At 43.3% G+C, this 22,247-nt stretch overlaps 1 protein-coding gene across 2 annotated transcripts in view; it reads left to right on the forward strand.

Annotated features, from left to right (window-relative positions):
- MSH2 (mutS homolog 2) overlaps positions 1 to 21,906 on the forward strand; it is a 200,110-nt gene extending 178,204 nt beyond the window's left edge. For both annotated transcript variants that reach the window (XM_077282435.1, XM_077282436.1), the window contains 3 exons: positions 9,453 to 9,700; positions 19,549 to 19,721; positions 21,610 to 21,906. In XM_077282435.1, coding sequence (XP_077138550.1) covers positions 9,453 to 9,700; positions 19,549 to 19,721; positions 21,610 to 21,780 — 592 coding nt within the window. In that variant the 3' untranslated portion in view covers positions 21,781 to 21,906. The remainder of the gene's footprint in view (positions 1 to 9,452; positions 9,701 to 19,548; positions 19,722 to 21,609) is intronic.
- Positions 21,907 to 22,247: the final 341 nt, after the last annotated feature.

Consider the following 22,247-nt stretch of genomic DNA (forward strand, 5'->3'; position numbering starts at 1 on the left):
CGAACAGTCCCGCACACGTCCGAACAGTCCCGCACACGTCCGAACAGTCCCGCACACGTCCGAACAGTCCCGCACACGTCCGAACAGTCCCGCACACGTCCGAACAGTCCCGCACACGTCCGAACAGTCCCGCACACGTCCGAACAGTCCCGCACACGTCCGAACAGTCCCGCACACGTCCGAACAGTCCCGCACACGTCCGAACAGTCCCGCACACGTCCGAACAGTCCCGCACACGTCCGAACAGTCCCGCACACGTCCGAACAGTCCCGCACACGTCCGAACAGTCCCGCACACGTCCGAACAGTCCCGCACACGTCCGAACAGTCCCGCACACGTCCGAACAGTCCCGCACACGTCCGAACAGTCCCGCACACGTCCGAACAGTCCCGCACACGTCCGAACAGTCCCGCACACGTCCGAACAGTCCCGCACACGTCCGAACAGTCCCGCACACGTCCGAACAGTCCCGCACACGTCCGAACAGTCCCGCACACGTCCGAACAGTCCCGCACACGTCCGAACAGTCCCGCACACGTCCGAACAGTCCCGCACACGTCCGAACAGTCCCGCACACGTCCGAACAGTCCCGCACACGTCCGAACAGTCCCGCACACGTCCGAACAGTCCCGCACACGTCCGAACAGTCCCGCACACGTCCGAACAGTCCCGCACACGTCCGAACAGTCCCGCACACGTCCGAACAGTCCCGCACACGTCCGAACAGTCCCGCACACGTCCGAACAGTCCCGCACACGTCCGAACAGTCCCGCACACGTCCGAACAGTCCCGCACACGTCCGAACAGTCCCGCACACGTCCGAACAGTCCCGCACACGTCCGAACAGTCCCGCACACGTCCGACCTCCCGAACTGCAGCGTTTCTCGGACCCACATCCGCGTCTAAACTGCAGATCTTTTTTACATCTGTGGTTTTGCTGCAGATGTGCCCGACTCAATGAAAGTCTAAAGGTGCAGAAACGCTGCAGTTCCACACAAAAGAAGTGACATGCTGCGAGAAAAAGCTGCGTTTCGGTGCGGCTTTTTCCGCAGCATGTGCACAACAAGTCTGCGGCTCCCATAGACTTACATTGGTTGTGCACTACACTGCAGATTTGATGCAATTCTGTGAGGCAAAAAACCCTGCGGATCTGGAATCAAATCCGCAACGTGTGCACACAGCCTTAGTATTTAGTGAACCTAGCAAAAAAGCCAAGCAAAAAAACAAGTGTGGGATTTGCACTTTTTTTGCAATTTCATTGCACTTTGAATTTTTTTCACATTTTCTGTTACACGACATGGTAAAACCAATGGTGTCGTTCAAAAGTAGAACTTGTCCCGCAAAAGACAAGCCCTCACATGGCCATATTGACGGAAAAATTATGGCTCTGGAAAGAAGGGGAGCGATAAATGAAAAAAGCTCCAGGGGTGAAGGGGTTTAAAAACATGGATATGGACATATCTATGGAAATAGACATAGATATATAGATATATCTGTATGTATTCATCTATCTATCTGTTATCTATTTGTTATCTATCTATCTATCTATCTATCTATCCATCTATCCGTGTGTAATGGAGTGTGGGTTGGACAAATGTAAAAGAGGAGGTTGGACAGAAATGACATCACAAATCTTTTTGAAGATAGAGGAGGGAGGGGTTGGGGTGTGTTTTGGAGTGGGTGTGCCAGGTGCACAGTTACAGGCGAGTGCAATGCATCATGGAACTTGTAGTATTAGAGCACAGTAAGTCAGGAGAAAGGAAGTTGTCGATTAACCCCATGAGACCTGGATCCAGCACTAAAGATGTGCTGCTACAGCATGATAAAAGGTAATATTGCTAAAATAAACACAGTACATGTTTTCAGTGGCACATAATAGCAAGATTTATGAAAAAAAAAGTTATAGTAGTGGACAACTTCTTTAAGACAAGATGCTGCAGCCCCTCACTCTGCTGACGTCCGGAGAGCTTGATTTGTAGCAGTGCTATCACATTACAACAGCCAGCATGGGAGATTTGGTAGATTTGTAGAGTTTTGGGTTTTTTTGCTATTGGACTTACTAGTGTGTTTTTCCATGCAGCCCTCGTCCTTTGGTTTTTCACCCCTTGGGGAATGATCAGTATGCACCTCCTATTCCGCTTTAAAAGTAGCCATATACAGATGGAAAATATACGTTTATACACCGACGTGTGATGAAAATCAAAGACGCTCTGAAACGGGACAGCATACTGCGCTTTCTTCTTTCAGAAGCGGAGTTCGGGGCCAGGTCTGTTCAAGCATTAGCCCAAATGGCACAATAAATAGTCAAAGAATTTTCTATAGTCAGGAAGACACTTACGAGCTATTTACGCTGCTCTATAAATTCATTCCTTGGAACGCTCTTCTCACGATAATCATGCAGTGTAAACGGGCTGCCGATCACCCGACCAACGAGGAAAGCACTCGGTCGTCAGGTGACATGGTCGTTTAGACTGCACAAGAGCATCGTTTTCAGTAGTGCGTCGTCTGTGTGTACAGGATCTGTGCTGTCGAGGACAGTGGCAGATCTATCACAGATCCTCCAGTGTTCATCTGAAACATGGTCCGCCTGTGTAAACAGGCCATTCAACAAGTAGCTGATTGGTGTTTATTTAGGTGTCAGGGAGATTGTCTTTCTTTAAAGCGAATCTGCCACCATGCTTTTACTAACTCATCTGAGAGCAGCATGATGTAGGTTCACAGACCCTGATTCCAGCGATGTGATGTGTATAACCCCGTCCACGCCACTGATTTCCTGCTTTCTGCCTATACACAGCATACCAAGAAATCTGCCAATTAGTAGCGTGGCAGGGTTATACAGAGCTCCTGAATACGGAGGACTGCATGGCGGCAAGTTTACTAGTCCGTTAATAATAATATCCTGCTGATAAAAGTAACTGACACGTGCAATACTGGAATAAGGTTCTCTGGCTCTACATCATGCTGCTGTGAGATTACGTGGCACAAACATGGTGACATATTCCCTTAAATTATGGTAAACACGTTAAGCATTCTGCCTAATTTTAAAAAGTCCTGGAAAACCCCCTTGAAGCCTCCATAGTGGCTGCTATCTGGTTTATTATTGAAACAATCCAAGTTATTGTTGCTGGTTTCTTCTTCTGCAGGAGAAAAAAAATAATAGGTATATACTTTAGGCTCTGATATTTCATACCACGACTTTAATGTTTGCATCTGTCTGCAGCATCTTGTCAGCCTTTTATTGCTGTGTATAATTGCTTTGCCTTAATTAAGGCGAATGGCAATGGCAGACTATAAAGCTACAAGGAAAGCGAAATTTATCTGGAACAGTTGGAGTTTTCACCAAATTGGAGACTAATTTCAATTTGTAAGGCATACATAAAGGAAAAGGAGCATACAGATATCCTAAGCTGCATCAGGTTATGCCGTAATGTATGGTCCACTCAGTGGAATTTGCAGCAGAATTTTCTGAAAGTTGCATTTTTAATATATATATATATATATATATATATATATATATATATATATATATATATATATATATATATATATATCTAATATATAAAGCTGAATGTGTGTGTGTGTGTATGTATGTATGTATGTATGTATGTCCGGGATTGGCATCTGAACCGTAGCAGCTACAGCCACAAAATTTTGCACAGTCACACGTCTGGACCCCGAGAGCGTCATAGGCTATGTTGTGAGGTGAAATTTTAACCCCGCGCTTTCCAATTCACCAAACAATTTTGCCCCTATCTACATAATGGGGAAAAAGTGAAAGGAAAAGTGTTGGAGGCGTCGCAGCTACAGGCACAAAATTTTGCACAGTCACACGTCTGGACCCTGAGAGCGTCAAAGCTATATTGTGAGGTGAAATTTTAACCCCGCGCTTTCCAAGTCACCAAACAATTTTGCCCCTATCTACATAATGGGGAAAAAATGAAAGGAAAAGTGTTGGAGGCAAATTAACAGCTGCCAGATGTGAACAAGGGGGACTTAAAGAATGACAGCGATGGCACCAAAGAGTATATACTGTACAGTTGCTAAGGTGGGGCCCCAACATGGGATAATCACACCACCACGGGGATATGAACACACACACAAAATGCGCCACACACTACCACGTGCTCGAACACATATACCACCCTCAGTGCACATTTCACCACACATACACCAACCTCGCCACATAAAAGTAGAAACACAAAAGTCGCCGCTCAAAACTCGCCACGCGCAAAACTCTCCACATGCAAAACTCGCCACACGTGCAAAACTCGCCACACGCAAAACTTGCACACGCAGAAAAATTGCCACACGCAGAAAAATTGCCACATGCACAAAAGTTGCAACACATGCAAAAGTTGCCTCACACAAAACTTGCACATACTCAAAAGGCACCACACATAAAACTCGCCACGCGCAAAACTCGCCATGCGCAAAACTTGCTGCACACAACTTGCTACACTAACCTGTCACATGCAACTCGACACACAAAAAGTTGCTACACGCATGTCGCCACACAAAACTCATCTCACAAAAGTCCCTACATGCATGTCGCCACACGCAACTCAACACACACAACTTGACACACGAAACTCGCCCTAAAACACACACAAGTCTGGTATCCTTCAAAAATAAAAATCTGATTAATAAGCAGACAAACTACAAGAGCAACAAATGTACCATATAGGAATCCGGCAGCTGTCAGTCACATGACCAGTCTATTATGTGTATGTGTGAGCTAATATATACTGCCAGGGGGTGGGCTTACTGTTGGCTGGGGATTTATCAGGCTGCTATTTTAGCTTACAAATACTGAGGTAAAAATACTGACCAAATAACGTGTGAACGAGGGCTAATACAGGAGGAGATGGCATACAGCTATATACTATATACAGGAGATGACACACAGGTATATACTATTTACAGGGGAGATGACACACAGGTATATACTATATACAGGAGGAGATGACACACAGATATATACTATATACAGGAGAGATGACACACAGGTATATACTATATAGAGGAGGAGATGACATACAGGTACATACTACATACAGGAGGAGATGACATACAGGTATATACTATATACAGGAGGAGATGACACACAGGTATATACTATATACAGGAGCAGATTACCTACAGGTATATAGTATATACAGGAGGAGATGACACAGGTATATGCTATGTATAGGAGGAGATGACATACAGGTATATACTATATACAGGAGATGACACACAGATATATACTATATATAGGTGAGATGACACACAGGTATATACTATATACAGGAGATTACATACAGGTATATCTAATATATAAAGCTGAATGTGTGTATGTATGTATGTGTGTATGTCCGGGATTGGCATCTGTACCGTCGCAGCTACAGCCACAAAATTTTGCACAGTCACACGTCTGGACCCCGAGAGCGTCATAGGCTATGTTGTGAGGTGAAATTTTAACCCCGCGCGTTCCAATTCACCAAACAATTTTGCTCCTATCTACATAATGGGGAAAAAGTGAAGGGAAAAGTGTTGGAGGAAAATTGACAGCTGCCAGATGTGAACAATGAGGACTTAAAGAATGAGAGCGATGGCGACAAAGAGTATATACCGTACAGTTGCTAAGGTGGGGCCCCGACATGGGATACTCACCACACACGGGGATATGAACACAAACACAAAATGCGCCACACACTACCACGTGCTTGAACACATATACCACCCTCAGCACACATTTCACCACACACACACACCAACCTCGCCACATAAAAGTCGAAACACAAAAGTCACCACTCAAAACTCGCTACATGCAAAACTCGCCATATGCAAAACTAGGCTCACGCAAAACTCGCCACACGTGCAAAACTCACCTCATGGAAAACTCACCTCATGCAAAACTTGCACACACAGAAAAATTGCCACATGTACAAAAGTTGCACCACATGCAAAAGTTGCCTCACACAAAACTTGCACATACTCAAAATGCACCACACATAAAACTCGCCACGCGCAAAACTCGCCATGCACAAATCTTGCTGCACACAACTTGCTACACTAACCTGTCACATGCAACTCAACACACAAAATGTTGCTACACGCATGTCGCCACACAAAACTCATCTCACAAAAGTCGCTACATGCATGTCGCCACACGCAACTCAACACACACAACTTGACACATAAAACTCGCCCTAAAACACACACAAGTCTGGTATTGTCCTTCAAAAATAAAAATCTGATTAATAAGCAAACTACAAGAGCAACAAATGTACCATATAGGAAATACGGCAGCTGTCAGTCACATGACCTGTCTATTATGTGTATGTGTGAGCTAATATATACTGCCAGGGGGGAGGGCTTCCTGTTGGCTGGGGATTTATCAGGCTGCCAATAGCAACCAATCACAGCTCAGCTTCTATTTTGCTACAGTTAATTAACCTGAGCTCTGATTGGTTAATATAGGCAACAAAGACATTCTCAGTATAACAAAGCTAATATATGTTGTGAAATGCTTCTATTTGCTTAGTTTTTGCCTTTTAATAATTACATTTCTATCTATTTGTTTTGTGGTTTTTGTGTGCAGAATAAATTTTTGTTAACACATTCTATTTTGCTAACAGCAGTCATTAACCCGGGCGAAGCCGGGTAGTACAGCTAGTATATATATATATTTATAATATATTTTTTTAGTGCCTTTATAACGTACCTGTTGTCAGGTGACTAATCAAAATAAGTTGTATATACATGAGAAGTAGTAAGGTTTCTGCTTTTTCCCACCTGTTTTTTTTCCTCCAGTCCCTATATGTATTGATCTACAGGTGCTTCTCACAAAATTAGAATATCATCAAAAAGTTAATTTATTTCAGTTCTTCAATCCAAAAAGTGAAACTCATTTATTAGAGTCATTACAGAGTGATCTATTTCAAGTGTTTATTTATGTTAATGATTATGACTTGCAGCCAGTGAAAACCCAAAAGTCATCATCTCAGTAAATTAGAATACTTTATAACAGCAGCTTGAAAAATGATTTTAAAATCCGAAATATTGGCCTACTGAAATGTATGTTCAGCAAATGCACTCAATACTTGGTCAGGGCTCCTTTTGCATCAGTTACTGCATCAATGCAGTGTGGCATGGAGGCGATCAGCCTGTGGCACTGCTGAGGGGTTATGGAAGCCCAGGTTGCTTTGATAACAGCCTTCAGCTCATCTGCATTGTTGGGTCTGGTGTCTCATCTTCCTCCTGACAATATCCCATAGATTCTGTATGGGATTAAGGTCAGGCGAGTTTGCTGCCAATCACGCACAGTGATACTGTTGTTTGTAAACCAGGTATGGGTACTTTTGGCAGTGTGGACAGGTGCCAAGTCCTGCAGGAGAACGAAATTTCCATCGCCAAAAAGCTTGTCGGCAGAAGGAAGCATGAAGTGCTCTAAAATGTCCTGGTAGACGGCTGCGCTGACTTTGGTCTTGATAAAACACAGTGGACCTAAACCAGCAGATGACATGGCTCCCCAAACCATCACTGATTGTGGAAACTTCACACTAGGCCTCCAGCAGCTTGGATTGTGGCCTCTCCACTCTTCCTCCAGACTCTGGGACCTTTGTTGCCAAATAAAGTGCAAAATTAGCTTTCATCTGAAAACAACATCTTGGACCACTGAGCAACAGTCCAGTTCTTTTTCTCCTTGGCCTAGATAAGACACTTCTCGTGTTGTCTATTGGTCATGAGAGGCTTGACACAAGGAATATGACACTTGTAGCCCATGTCCTGGATATGTCTGTGGGTGATGGCCCTTGAAGCAATGACTCCAGCAGCAGTCCACTCCTCGTGAATCTCCCCAAAATTTTTGAAAGGCCTTTTCTTAACAATCCTTTCAAGGCTGCGGTTATCCTGATTGCTTGTGCGCCTTTTTCTACCACACTTTTACCCTTTCCATTAATATGCTTGGACACAGCACTCTGTGAACAGCCAGCTTCTTTAGCAATGACCTTTTGTGGCTTACCCTCCTTGTGGAGTGTGTCAATGACTGCCTTCTGGACATCTGTCAAGTCAGCAGTATTCCCCATAATTGTGGACCCTACTGAAACAGACTAGGGGACATTTTTAGACGCTTAGGAAGCCTTTGCAGGTGTTTTTTTAATTATTCTAATTTACTGAGAATAATGACTTTTGGATTTTCATTGGCTGAAAGCCATAATCATCAACATTAACAGAAATAAACACTTGAAGTAGATCACGCTGTTTGTAATGACTCTATATATGAGTTTCACTTTTTGTATTAAGGAACTGAAATTAAATTTTTGATGATATTCTAATTTTGCAAGAAGCACCTGTATGTTCCCTGCTAAAGACAAGCTGATATGATGCTTTTCCTGCATGGCTGTGGAGTCGGAGTGTGTCTATTTTGGTGAAGCCTGTATATAATGGACCAACTCCTAAAATATATAATAACTTGGGTACAGTAGTACAATACAGGATGTGATGTAAATTTTTTTGTATAATTTGGGAAAGTTATGAATTGTCCTATAAATGTCTGTTCTGTTCCTGATCTATGGATCTAGTCTTTTAGTTTGGATAAATCTGTGCTGCACTTTTTGTGCATGCTCAGTAGTGACCTGGGGTCGGAGTCGTGGAATTGGAGTCAAGAGTCAGGGAAATTGAAGAGTCAGAGGTTTGGCTTACCGACTCCACTGCCCTGTTTACTATCCACAGAACTTAGGGGGGCAGGATCTCCTCTCCTCTCTGTAGCAGATCCTCATAAGCAGCAGCATGGTGGACAGTTTTATTGTAGTATTAAGCAGTGTAGCCTTGAATCCATCTCTATGGGGAGATAAAAGAATAGAAACAGCTGCACCATCTCGGTCTCTCTTCCTCTGTCTCTAACCCTCAGGGCAGCATAGACGATTAATCCCTCAGGGAGCTGAAAGCCCTTCTTCTTGCTCAAAACTGATTTTTGCAGTCTTTGAGAGTCCTAGCTCAGTTCAGGAGATAAAGTTACCGTAATATCATTGAGTTTATTTATTTTTGCTTGATTTATGCATATTTAATACTACCATGAAGCGTGTTGTGCTTTTTTGTGTGTGTGTTTTTGTTAGGGTATATATGGGGGTTTGACCTCACGCTTGTTTCTACACCCTCCGTATTACCACTCCACATTACACATTGCAAAATCTAAAATCAGACCAGAAAGCATCATCTGTAAAATGTTACACTGCACTACTGAATACACAATGTATCCCTGGCACGCAGAAGATTGCTGAATATATAGATGGCGTGCGGAGTTATACCCTACTGTGTTCTATATGTTCCCTTCATTTGCTTGCACACAGTTCACACATAATTATCACTTATCACATCTGTATATGGGAGAATGCAGGCAAGGCATCCATGTATGCCCAGCATCTTCCTTGTTGCCATCTGAAGCCCTGATTTAGTTGAATTCATTGCAGATCAGCCACAGAGAACTCCCTGATTATCATCGATGAACTGGGCAGAGGGACCTCCACCTACGATGGCTTTGGACTAGCATGGGCTATCTCCGAGTACATCTCTACAAAAATCCAGGCCTTTTGCATGTTTGCCACTCACTTCCATGAACTGACGGCTCTGGCCGACCAAGTGCCTACAGTCAACAATCTACACGTTACGGCTCTAACGACGGATGAAACGCTCACCATGCTCTATCGGATCCAAACAGGTAACGGTCTGCAACTCTGCCTCCCCCACTTATTGGCACTGTACGTCATGGTCACTGCTTGTATGGCGAATATATAGCGGACGTAAATATTCTTAGAATGCGAGAAAGCGCCAATATTTATGTCTATATAAGTTCTCTTTTGTCACTTCTATTTAGCCATTTCTTATGGGAAATCTTAACGGCAGCAAGTATGGGCACTATAGCTCCCACAGGTCTCGTATTCAGCTTTCATGAAGTATAGATTTGCAGTAAAACTTCACCTCTATTATACCCTTGCAAAGCAGTTTGTGACAATGAAAGGTACTGATCAGCACTTATTTTAGGTTGTATTCCTAATTACTACAATATATTTTATATTGATCCCTTTAATAGTTTCAGATTATACAGAGTATAATAAATAGCCCTCTTTTTTTCTTTTTCTTTTTTTTCATGCAACGTCCATAGAATAGTGTGTAAATAGAATTGTGTCCAACACATGCACATCTCTCCAAACCCCATTATTTTGAAGCTTGTCCTGCGCGGTTCCCAGAACTTATTTGCAGCAGGACGTTACTGTAATAAATAAACCTCACAGTGATGTTCCTTGAAATATCAATGGTGTTGAAGTGTTTGCTTTGTTAGGTGTATATTACCTTCCGATTGCTCTTTTATTTTACCGGTGTGAGGAGTTTTGATGACATTAAGTTAAAGTCTTGCCAGTGCACTGGTCATTGATCTGTTTGTTTTGGGACTTTCTGGTAATTGCATTTTCTCTCCGTACTGCGGCAGCCTCAAACGTACATCAGGCAATGATATTTGTGCTTTCAAAAGAAATACTTTATTACAAAGGGACTGGATAATGTGCCGATGATTATAATTAATTCATCCCACTTTAATCTGCATGCTGAACTACGGCACTAATGATTGTGGGTGATTAGATTGTATTAATACCAGCAATCTTGGCAAGTCTGAAGTCACAGGTTCCTATTATATGATGTGTGCAACGATCGCAATACCTGACCTCAGGACTCCAGTGGACCAGGTATTGAGATTCAAACACAGATATTTATTTATTTTCCTCACTTATATAGCGCCATTAATTCCACAGCCATTATCGGCACTGTCCTCATATGGTTTCACAATCTAGATTCCCTATCAGTATGTCTTTGGCATGTGGGAGGAAAACGGAGGACCCAGAGGAAACCCACTCAAATCCCTTGCAAATGTTGTCCTTGGTGGGATTGGAACCCAGGACCTCAGTCCTGCAAAGCAACAGTGCTAACCACTGAGCCACCATAGACTGTATAAGGGTCTTGCATGAAGTGATTCACTTTCCGAATTCCTATTGACATTGACACATTTTTGGTTTCCACTGCCATTTGACAAGTGTTAAGAAGAAACCAGATGATTGTAAAGTAATTGAACTCTACTCATTTCTGCAGACAATGTAAAGTTAAATATCTACAGCTCTGGCAAAAATTAAGAGACCATTGCAAAATGTTCAGTTTGGCTGATTTTTCTCTTTATATGTATTTTTGTGAGTAAAATGTAAATTTTTCATTTATTCCATAAACTTCTGACATGTCTCTGAATTTCCAAGCAATAAGTTTTGTATTTTTTTTTCTGAAAGTGCTTTCAGATCTCAAATAATGCAAAGAAAACAAGTTCATAATCATTTAGAAACAACAATACTAATGTTTTAACTCAGGAAGAGTTCAGAAATCAATATCTTGTGGAATAACCATGATTTTTAATCACAGCTTTCATGTGTCTTGGCATGCTTTCCACCAGTCTTTCACACTGCTTCTGGCGCAAAAATGTAAGCAGTTCTTCTTTGTTTGATGGCTTGTTACTATTCGTCATCCTCTTGATTACGTTCCAGAGGTTTTCATTGGGGTTCAGGTCTGGAGATTGGGCTGCCCATGACAGGGTTTTGATGTGGTGGTCTCTTAATTTTTGCCAGAGCTGTATGTACAGCCTTGCCAGGACCTTCCTCCTTAAGACTGTTTCCACGGTCAGGAAACCTTCAGGATTTGCGTACATCCACAGCCTCCAATCCGCAGGGTCCAGATGTTACAGCATAGTGGAGGGGATTTTATGAAATCCCTTCTCCACTGTGCGTTCAGGACTGCATGCGGCAGCCCTGCGTAACCGGACATGTGGCGCGTCTTTATAGACCGCAGCATGTCTATTTATCTTGCGGAGACGCTCCGTCTCCGCAAGATAAATAACCCAGTCTATGAATACGATGCTGTGATTCCGCATGTGTTCAATGAACACATGTGGAATCACAGGGGGCGGCACTTTGGGCGGAGCGGGGTATCCGCTGCGTCCAAAGCGCAGGGAATCCTGAACGTGGAGACATAGCCTAATGCAGTGCAATAAAAGTATCTCATGCCTTATTGTGGAGGTCGTATTCAGAGATACAGTATGGATATCTCTGCATAAAAGCAGAAACTGTATGAAAACTGGAACTCCCATAATGAGTGGAACTCTACAGGAAGAAGTGAGATGATGGAACGTTCTCATATTGTCACAGGACCATTCATTAAAAAGGAGATCAGACCATACTGTATCTGTATGAAATGCTAGCAAACATTGGGAAGAAAAATGCTTCAATTCCTTGCTCTACATGGTGGAATATTCTATCACCGTTACCAAAATCTGGATCTTTAGAATATGTTTCTATGAGACTATATAGAGAGGAAATATAGTATCCGTTTCCTTGTAGAAGCTGTTTTACATTTTGCTATGAGCAGTTGCTTCATTTTCTTATTTTATCTTCTTCTAATCATCAAATAGGATAAAAGTCTATAGATGGTTTTATCGGGCTCTTCTAGAAGTTTCCCTAGGGGCATGTTGGGCAGCATGACTGCTTAGCTGCATGCAAGTTACAGGGAGCGGAGTAAGGACCGGCTCTAGTGTGAAAGATGGATTTTATTAGACCAAGTCTCAGATCGCTCTTCTTATTCTAGGGACGATATTGAAGATTTATTGTTGCAGCTAGCTGGCGGTATAATTAAATGTCGCAAGGTTATAGCACATCCGTGGTGCCAAGTGTACTTACACATGAAGTGCAGCATGTGTTACTGGTGTCTGACCGAAATGGGAAAAACCAACAATGATTGCGAGAGCTTGTTTCTTTTGTATTTTTCCATGGCACCACTTTCGTGTAGATATGTTTTGAAAATGCATTTTTTTTTTTGTTGGGTAGGGGAAGGGAGGGGGGGTCAAGGTTTTTTTTTTTTAATTGTTTTATTAAGGTTTTTGGGAGGCACATGAATGAAAGAAGCAAAAGCAGTAATTTTGCTTTTGCCACAGTTACTTTTTTCTTCTCATCATCGCATCCACTGTGCAGATTAAGTAATGTGCCATTTCTGTAATTAAGGTTTGGTCGTTACCGTATATACTCGAGTATAAGCCGACCCCCCTAATTTTGCCACAAAAAACTGGGAAAACTTATTGACTCGAGTATAAGCCTAGGGTGGAAAATGCAGCAGCTACCGGTGAATTTCAAAAATAAAAATAGATGCTCCATACCGTTCATTATGGCCCCATAGCTGTGCCATATAGTGCTCTGCACTGTTCATTATTGCCCCACAGCTGTGCCATATAGTGCTCTGCACCGTTCATTATTGCCCCATAGCTGTGCCATATAGTGCTCTGCACCGTTCATTATTGCCCCATAGCTGTGCCATATAGTGCTCTGCACCGTTCATTATTGCCCCATAGCTGTGCCATATAGTGCTCTGCACCGTTCATTATTGCCCCACAGCTGTGCCATATAGTGCTCTGCACCGTTCATTATTGCCCCATAGCTGTGCCATATAGTGCTCTGCACCGTTCATTATTGCCCCACAGCTGTGCCATATAGTGCTCTGCACCGTTCATTATTGCCCCATAGCTGTGCCATATAGTGCTCTGCACCGTTCATTATTGCCCCATAGCTGTGCCATATAGTGCTCTGCACTGTTAATTATTGCCCCACAGCTGTGCCATATAGTGCTCTGCACCGTTCATTATTGCCCCACAGCTGTGCCATATAGTGCTCTGCACCGTTCATTATTGCCCCATAGCTGTGCCATATAGTGCTCTGCACCGTTCATTATTGCCCCATAGCTGTGCCATATAGTGCTCTGCACCGTTCATTATTGCCCCATAGATGTGCCATAGAAAGCTGTGCCATAGAAAGCTGTGCCATAGAAAGCTGTGCTGCTGCTGCAATAAAAATAAAAAAACGACATACTCACCTCTGTTGCTTGCAGCTCCTCAGCGTCCCGTCCCGGCGTCTCTCTGCACTGACTGATCAGGCAGAGGGCGGCGCGCACACTATATGCGTCATCGCACCCTCTGACCTGCACAGTCAGTGCGGAGAGAGAGACGCTGGGAAGACAGAGCGGCGCCCGGCGTGTGGAACGAGGACAGGTGAATATGTAATACCTGCTCCCGGCGTCCCTGGCTCCTTCCCCCGGACAGCTGGTCTTCGGTGCCGCAGCCTCTTCCTCTGTCAGCGGTCACCGGCACAGCTGATTAGAGAAATGAATAGGCGGCTCCGCCCCTATGGGAGTGGAGTCCATATTCATTTCTCTAATGAGCGGTCCCACGTGACCGCTGAACAGGGGAAGAGCTGCGGCACCCGGAGACCGTGGGACGGGCAGGGGGAGCGCCAGGAGCCCTGGAAGCAGGTAAGTATACCTCAGCGCCCTCTCCCCCTCACCCGCCGACCCTGCCGCCGACCGTGACTCGAGTATAAGCCGAGGGGGCACTTTCAGCCCAAAAATTTGGGTTGAAAATCTCGGCTTATACTCGAGTATATATGGTATGTAAAAGACACACTGAAAAACTTATTTTTCCTTTCACTTTTTTTTAGTCCCACTAGGGGACTTGACCTTAAAAGAGTCTGATCACTCATATAATATTATTCAATATTGCAGCATATTATGCCTGTTGGCATAACTCTTGACAATTAATTAGACTCTTGCTTTGCAGCGCTGGAGTCCTTGGTTCACATCCCACCAAGGACAACATCTGCAAGGAATTTGTATGTTTTCCCCATGTTTGCGTGGATTTCCTATGGGTTCTCCGGCTTCTTCCCTCACTCTAAAGACCTAATGATAGGGAATCTAGATTGTGAGCCCCAATGGGGACAATGATGATAATATCTGTAAAGCGCTGTGGAATTAATGGTGATATGAGAGTAAAATAAATACAGACTAGAACCGCAGCCCTGCCCTGAAGGACATTGTTTGCACCCCACACTGTTACATTACACCATAATTGGGTGGGGAGAGGAGAGAGGGCGCTGCATGGCAGAGGGAGCTTCCTGCCTCTGTCTAACCACTTAGATGCCACTGTCACTATTGCCAATGGCATCTACACTGTGTGCAGAATTATTAGGCAAGTTGTATTTTAGAGGATTATTTTTATTATTGATCAACAACTATGTTCTCAATCAACCCAAAAGACTCATAAATATCAAAGCTTAATATTTTTTTGAAGTTGGAGTGGGGTTTTTTAGATTTGGCTATCTTAGGAGGATATCTGTTTGTGCAGGTAACTATTAGACCATATGCACACGTTCAGTATTTTTCGCGTTTTTTTCGCGTTTTTTCGCTATAAAAACGCGAAAAAACGCTTATATATGCCTCCCATTATTTTCAGTGTATTCCGCATATTTTGTGCACATGCTGCATTTTTTTTCCGCGAAAAAATCGCATTGCGGAGAAAAAAGCAACATGTTCATTAAATTTGCGGAATTGCGGGGATTCCGCACACCTAGGAGTGCATTGATCTGCTTACTTCTCGCACGGGGCTGTGCACACCATGCGGGAAGTAAGCAGATTATGTGCGGTTGGTACCCAGGGTGGAGGAGAGGAGACTCTCCTCCACGGACTGGGCACCATATAATTGGTCAAAAAAAAAGAATTAAAATAAAAAATAGTCATATACTCACCTTCGATGGCCCCCGGAGTCTTCCCGCCTCTTAGGTGCATGCTGCCGCTTCGGTTCCTATAGATGGTGTGGTGAAGGACCTGCGATGACGTCGCTGTCTTGTGATTGGTCGCGAGACCGGTCATGTGACCGCTCACGTGACCGCGACGTCATCGAAGGTCCTGAACCACACCATCTATAGGAACGGACGCCGCTGAGGATATCGGCTGTCTGCAGAGGGTGAGTATAACCATTTTTTTATTTTTTTTTTTATTTTTAAACATTCTATCTTTTACTATAGATGCTGCATAAGCAGCATCTATAGTAAAAAGTTGGTCACACTTGTCAAACACTATGTTTGACAAGTGTGACCAACCTGTTAGTCAGTTTTCCAAGCGATGCTACAGATCGCTTGGAAAACTTTAGCATTCTGCAAGCTAATTACGCTTGCAAAATGCTAAAAAAAAACCGCGAAAAAAACCCGGAAAAAAACGCAAAAAAAAAAATGCGGATTTCTTGCAGAAAATTTCCGGTTTTCTTCAGGAAATTTCTGCAAGAAATCCTGACGTGTGCACATACCCTTACTGTGCAGAATTATTAGGCAACTTAATAAAAAACAAATATATTCCCATCTCACTTGTTTATTTTCACCAGGTAAACTAATATAACTGCACAAAATTTAGAAATAAACATTTCTGACATGCAAAAACAAAACCCAAAAATATGAATGACCAATATAGCCACCTTTCTTTATGATGACGCTCAACAGCCTCCATCCATAGATTCTGTCAGTTGCTTGATCTGTTTACGATCAACATTGCGTACAGAAGCCACCACAGCCTCCCAGACACTGTTCCGAGAGGTGGACTGTTTTCTCTATGGGGTTCAGATCAGGTGAACAAGGGGGCCATGTCATTATTTTTTCTTCTTTGAGACCTTTACTGGCCAGCCACGCTGTGGAGTAGTTGGAGGCATGTGATGGAGCATTGTCCTGCATGAAAATCATGTTTTTCTTGAACAATATCGACTTCTTCCTGTACCACTGCTTGAAGAAGTTGTCCTCCAGAAACTGGCAGTAGGTCTGGGAGTTGAGCTTCACTCCATCCTCAACCCGAAAAGGTCCCACAAGTTCATCTTTGATGATACCAGCCCATACCAGTACCCCACCTCCACCTTGCTGGCGTCTGAGTCGGAGTGCAGCTCTCTGCCCTTTACTGATCCAGCCTCTGGTCCATCCATCTGGCCCATCAAGAGTCTCTCTCATTTCATCAGTCCATAAAACCTTTGAACAGTCAGTCTTAAGATATTTCTCGGCCCAGTCTTGACGTTTTATCTTACGTTTCTTGTTCAAAGGTGGTCGTTTTTTAGCCTTCCTTACCTTGGCCATGTCCCTGAGTATTGCACACCTTGTGCTTTTTGTTACTCCAGTAACGTTGCAGCTCTGAAATATGGCAAAACTGGTGGTAAATGGCATCTTGGCAGCTTCACGCTTGATTTTCCTCAATTCATGGGCAGTTATTTTGTGCCTTTTTTGCCCAACACGCTTCTTGCGACCCTGTTGGCTATTTGCTATGAAACGCTTGATTGTTCGGTGATCACGCTTCAAAGGTTTGTCAATTTCAAGACTGCTGCATCCCTCTGCAAGACATCTCACTATTTTGGACTTTTCAGAGCCCGTCAAATCTCTCTTCTGACCCATTTTGCCAAAGGAAAGGAAGTTGCCTAATAATTAAGCACACCTTATATAGGGTTTTTATGTCATTAGACAACACTCCTCCTCATTACAGACATGCAAATCGCCTGATTTACTTAATTGGTAGTTGGCTCTCAAGCCTGAACAGCTTGGAGTAGGACAACATGTATAAAAAGTATCATGTGATCAAAATGCAACTTGCCTAATAATTCTGCACACAGTGTAAGGGGATAGACTGTAGAACTGGTGTTCTCATTGCTTTACGCAGTTTTAGCAGATGTTGAGCTGTGCATGTAAGGCTGGGTTCACATTGCGTCAATGGCAATGCGCTGACGGCATCCGTTACATAGCGGCACTAACGCTATGTAATGGATGCGTTAGCGCACCCATTGACTGCCATTATGTAGTGCATCGATAACACATGTCATAATCGGCATGCATTAGCGATGTGCCGTCATTCTGTGACGGATCCTCGGACGCGGTCTGCAGCGTTCAGGGGTCCGTCACCGCTAGCGCAGATGGAGCATCTGCGCTAGCACGATCGCATAACGCGATCTTTAAAAGGCACTTGCGTTAGCGCAGTTAGTTTAACGCATGCGTTGAACGGACTGCACTAACGCAATGTGAACCTAGCCTTAGGAAGTACCCGTCCAAACCACATAGTGTATTTATCTGTCTCGTCACCCAAAATAAGAAGTAAAAAATTTGAAATCACTGACAAATCCAATTACCTACTAATTTCATCACTGCATCTTATGTGATACAGTAATATGTGTGTGTGTCCTATGTACCTGACAACTTGGTATGCTTCTGATGAAACTTCTCCTTGACTTGGATTCATGTATTGGTGATCTGGACAGTCATGGCAATGCAGGGCTGTGGAGTCAGTTGGTGTCATGGAAATTGAGGAGTCTGAGTCAGAGGTTTGGCTTACTGCCTCCACAACACTTATGGCATGGCTTGATGGTGTTGGATGCACTGATACATAATGTCCCAGAGGTTCCCAGTTAGATTCAGATGTGAGGAATGTGGTGGCCAGACAATGGTATCAACGTCTTCATCATCCTCTGACTACACGAGGCCAGGCATTATCCTGTACCAAGAGTAACCCAGAGCTACCTGCACCAGCGTAAGGTCTTACATTAGCTCTGAAGATTTCTTCCATATATTCGATAGGAGTCAGAGTACCATTGATCATCATGTGGAGGATTGTGCGATACTCCAAGAATATGGAGACCATCCCTGCCCAACTGATCTTGCTGGATTATGATGCAGCTAACATAACGACTGCCACAGTGTCTCAAGGCTCTTTCACGTCTGTCACTTGTGCTCAGTGTGAACCTCTCATCTGTGCAGAAAATTGTCGGCTGTCTACTATGGAGTTTTTTGGAAAATGCCAAATGAAACTGCCCTGTGCTTGGCTGTGATAGGTCCCACTACAGAAAATCAGGCCCTCCTGTCACCCTCATTGAATTGGATTGTGACCATTTGGTGAGAAACCTGCACACCAGTAGTCACTGGAGATCATTTGGTAGGTAGGTCTCCTGATCCTCCTCGCACAAAGGAGCAGATACCGATGCTAATGCCCTTTCGCCTTTCATCGTCTAACGATCCATGTCCTGGTATCTGCTTCATGCAGTTGATATTGTACTAGGACGCAGCAAACATTCTTGTCATCTTGAAGGAGGTGGACTACCTGTGCAACCAGAAATGTTTATTTCATTTTGTCAAACTATTTGTCTCTGACTCGCTGTTACGGATGTGATCAAAACCCCACAGTCAACTATATAGTTTCCGCTGCAGAGTAGCTCATTCATTCGAATATGGTCCTGTGCACAGTGCCCCTCTGCAGCCACTATACAGTGGACGGATCTGTGTTATGTTCTAAAACTGATCACATCCACAACACCAGGAACAGCTGGATCAGTGGAGGTTCTTTTTTTTTTTTTTTTTTTTCCCCCAGATGCTGCAAAATCAATTTTTGAAATTACATTTGTTGTACGCTAATGTCTTGTAAAGTCATTTAGATATTAACGTTTAGAAAAGCTAAGCTGCCATTTGTTTTTTTCCACCACCCTTTGAGTCCCTTGTGTGAGACAAGCACATTACAAATGGTGGTTGCTGTTGTCGTTTACTTTCTCACTATACTGTGTGACAAAAGATAGAAAAGAGAACGGAGTAGTGATGATAGATTGGAGCACCATCTTTCTCACCTTTTGTGATCTGTCGTTTTTGTATTACTCAGGTGTTTGTGACCAGAGTTTTGGGATACATGTAGCGGAGCTGGCTAACTTCCCAAAGCACGTGATTGAGAATGCCAAAGCAAAGGCCTTGGAGCTAGAAGAATTCCAGTTCGTCGGAACCGGAGGGGACAATGAGGATGAACCAGTCTGTAAGAAACGTCACGTAGAGAAACAGGTTTGTGGCATGGCTGACATTTTAATTTTTTTTTTTTAAACGAAGGACAGAGATATTGGTATAGTTTACCTGTAAAATAAAATCTGTCAGAAGGAATTCACCCCACCCAACTACATATATGCACATGTAGCTCTTTCAAAAACAAGTCCAGCAGTGTTTTTACATGGCCGGTCTGTTTCTCCTTTACTTAGAAATCAGTATTTGAATTGATATGTGAATGAGGCTTAAGAGCTATGGTAGATCTGAAGACTCTGTCACTCCAGCTCTAGTCCTCACTCAGCGCCGCCTCCTCCTGCTTGACTGACAACCTCTATGCTATGGGACTTCAGGTAAAGGTGCTTACAGTCAATCAGGAAAAGGCTGCGCTGAGCGGGGAATAGAGCTGGAGTGACAGAGGTTTCAGATCTACCATAGTCCTTCAGCCTCATTTGCATATCAATTCAAATGTAAGCAAAAAAAAGTTTTGAGGTGTGAAAATTTGCTGACAGATTCCCTTTTAAGCAACTTTTTATCAGCAATCATTTAGTGTTAAATTGCACTTTTTACTGCTTTAAAAAAAAAAAGATGGCCCAATGCGGGGTTCTGCTGTTAGAGGTGTATGTCAGGAAGCTTGTCGACTGTTTTGATCAGCCACGTTGAACGCATAGTGCAGAAATAAGGTAAATCATTCCTACATTATAAAACTATACAGGGTCTGGTGTAAGGGGAAACACTTCTCAAAATACAAAGGAGAAGGAATGCTGGAGACTTCAGCTCTGAAACCTGCAATATTATGAGTGCGCCTCCATTATAATAGACCGTACAAGAGAAGTAATTCAATCTATGACCTGTTACTCAGCTTTTTATGTTGATTATTTCTATACGCAGGGCAGCATAGAATAGTGGATGAACAATATATTGGGGGTGGTCTTCTAAGCTAAATGCATCACTATCAATTTGTGGCCAAAAAAAAAAAATCTTGCCTGCCTTTCACCCCACTTGGGCTCCAATTCATCAAGACTGATGTGTTTTTGTCCAGCCATCTTGATGAAGAGTGCGCTGAAGTAAGATGTACCAATTTCATTAAGAGACCTATGCCTATTACTGAATTTGGCGCAGCTTTCAGCTAGCAAGAAATATACTCGAGTCAGAGGCGTTCGTACATTTCTGTTGCAAATGAACTCACTTTTGTGGTGTATATTATGATGAATTTGTTGGCTTTCCTTGATCGTGCCCCCTCCCAGTTAATCTTCCCACATTTTCCCGCAAAGTTGACAGTGCTGTCCGGAACAACATACGTCAAAAGTTTGCAAATTGCCACGTTTCAATCGGTTTTGCACTGGAATTCTGATGAATTGGGCCTAGGTGATTTAGAAACTTTTTGCACCTTGCTTACAGGAAATCTGACACCAGATTTTTGCCACTTAAAAATGATGTATGGAGAGAGACCCTACTAAATTCCTGCAATATGTCACTTGATGGGCTGCTTGCTGTAGTTTTGGTAAAATCACTTTTATGAGCAGGAGATTATCACTAGAGGACTAGTAATGCCAGGTAGTCCAACCGCGCCCTCACCACTGATTGGCAGCTGTACATGGAAAGCAGCCAATCAGTGGTGTGGGCGGGGTTATACAGAGCTCAGCATTCAGAGAACTGCTACATCTGCAGCAGAGAAATCTGATTTATCACAATTGCAACAAGCAGCCCAGTAAGTGGCATATTGCTGGAATCAGGATCTCTGCCCCTACATCATGCCTCTGGCAGATGCGGTAGCAAAAACCTGATGACAGATTCTCTTTCACTGTGGGCTGTGAGTTGTCCAATAATTGCGCCAAATTTTTTGTATCCGCTTGTTTTGCATCAGTGCACTAGATGGTCTTCTAAAAAGACATTGTTCCTCTTTTTACAGGAAGGTGAGAAGATCATCCAGGACTTTCTTTCCAAAGTCAAAGCTCTGCCGCTGACCGTAATGTCTGAGGACGACCTAAAACTCCGACTCAACCAGCTAAAGGCCGGTGTTCTGGCAAAGAATAACAGTTTTGTAAATGAAGTTATTTCCCGCGCAAAGACCGTGCCCTGAAGAGCGGCGGGGAAGGCTCGGGGCCTGGGAACTGTGTATTCCTGGCTGCTCCAGCTATCTGTGATCCTGCGATACGATGTGCTGCTCTACTGTAGAGGACAAAATAAAGAGGTTTTTGTACTTTTATGTTCTTTTGATCTCTACACTGTTGCAGAGAATTGCCTTGTGTTGGCCAAAAAGCCATATTTCATCTCAAAGCGAGGGTGTTAAATGGATTGCATTAGATAAAGGGAAACAAGGCTGTTCTTTTTTTTTTTTTTTTTTCTTTCTTTTTTTTTTTTTTACACCAGAAATGTTGCCATGAGTTTTAGAACAAAACTACTATTACAACCCCTTAAAGAAAATTAGGGAAAAAATATTTTATTCTTGCATAAAGCTTCTTATAAGGTTCAGTACAAATCAGTCCTTGTGATAAGACGTCTTCACTCCCACCAGGAAAGTGGATGACTGTTGTGACATACTTTCCA

This window comes from Ranitomeya variabilis, chromosome 2 (assembly GCF_051348905.1).
Source record: "Ranitomeya variabilis isolate aRanVar5 chromosome 2, aRanVar5.hap1, whole genome shotgun sequence".
NCBI lineage: Eukaryota > Metazoa > Chordata > Amphibia > Anura > Dendrobatidae > Ranitomeya > Ranitomeya variabilis.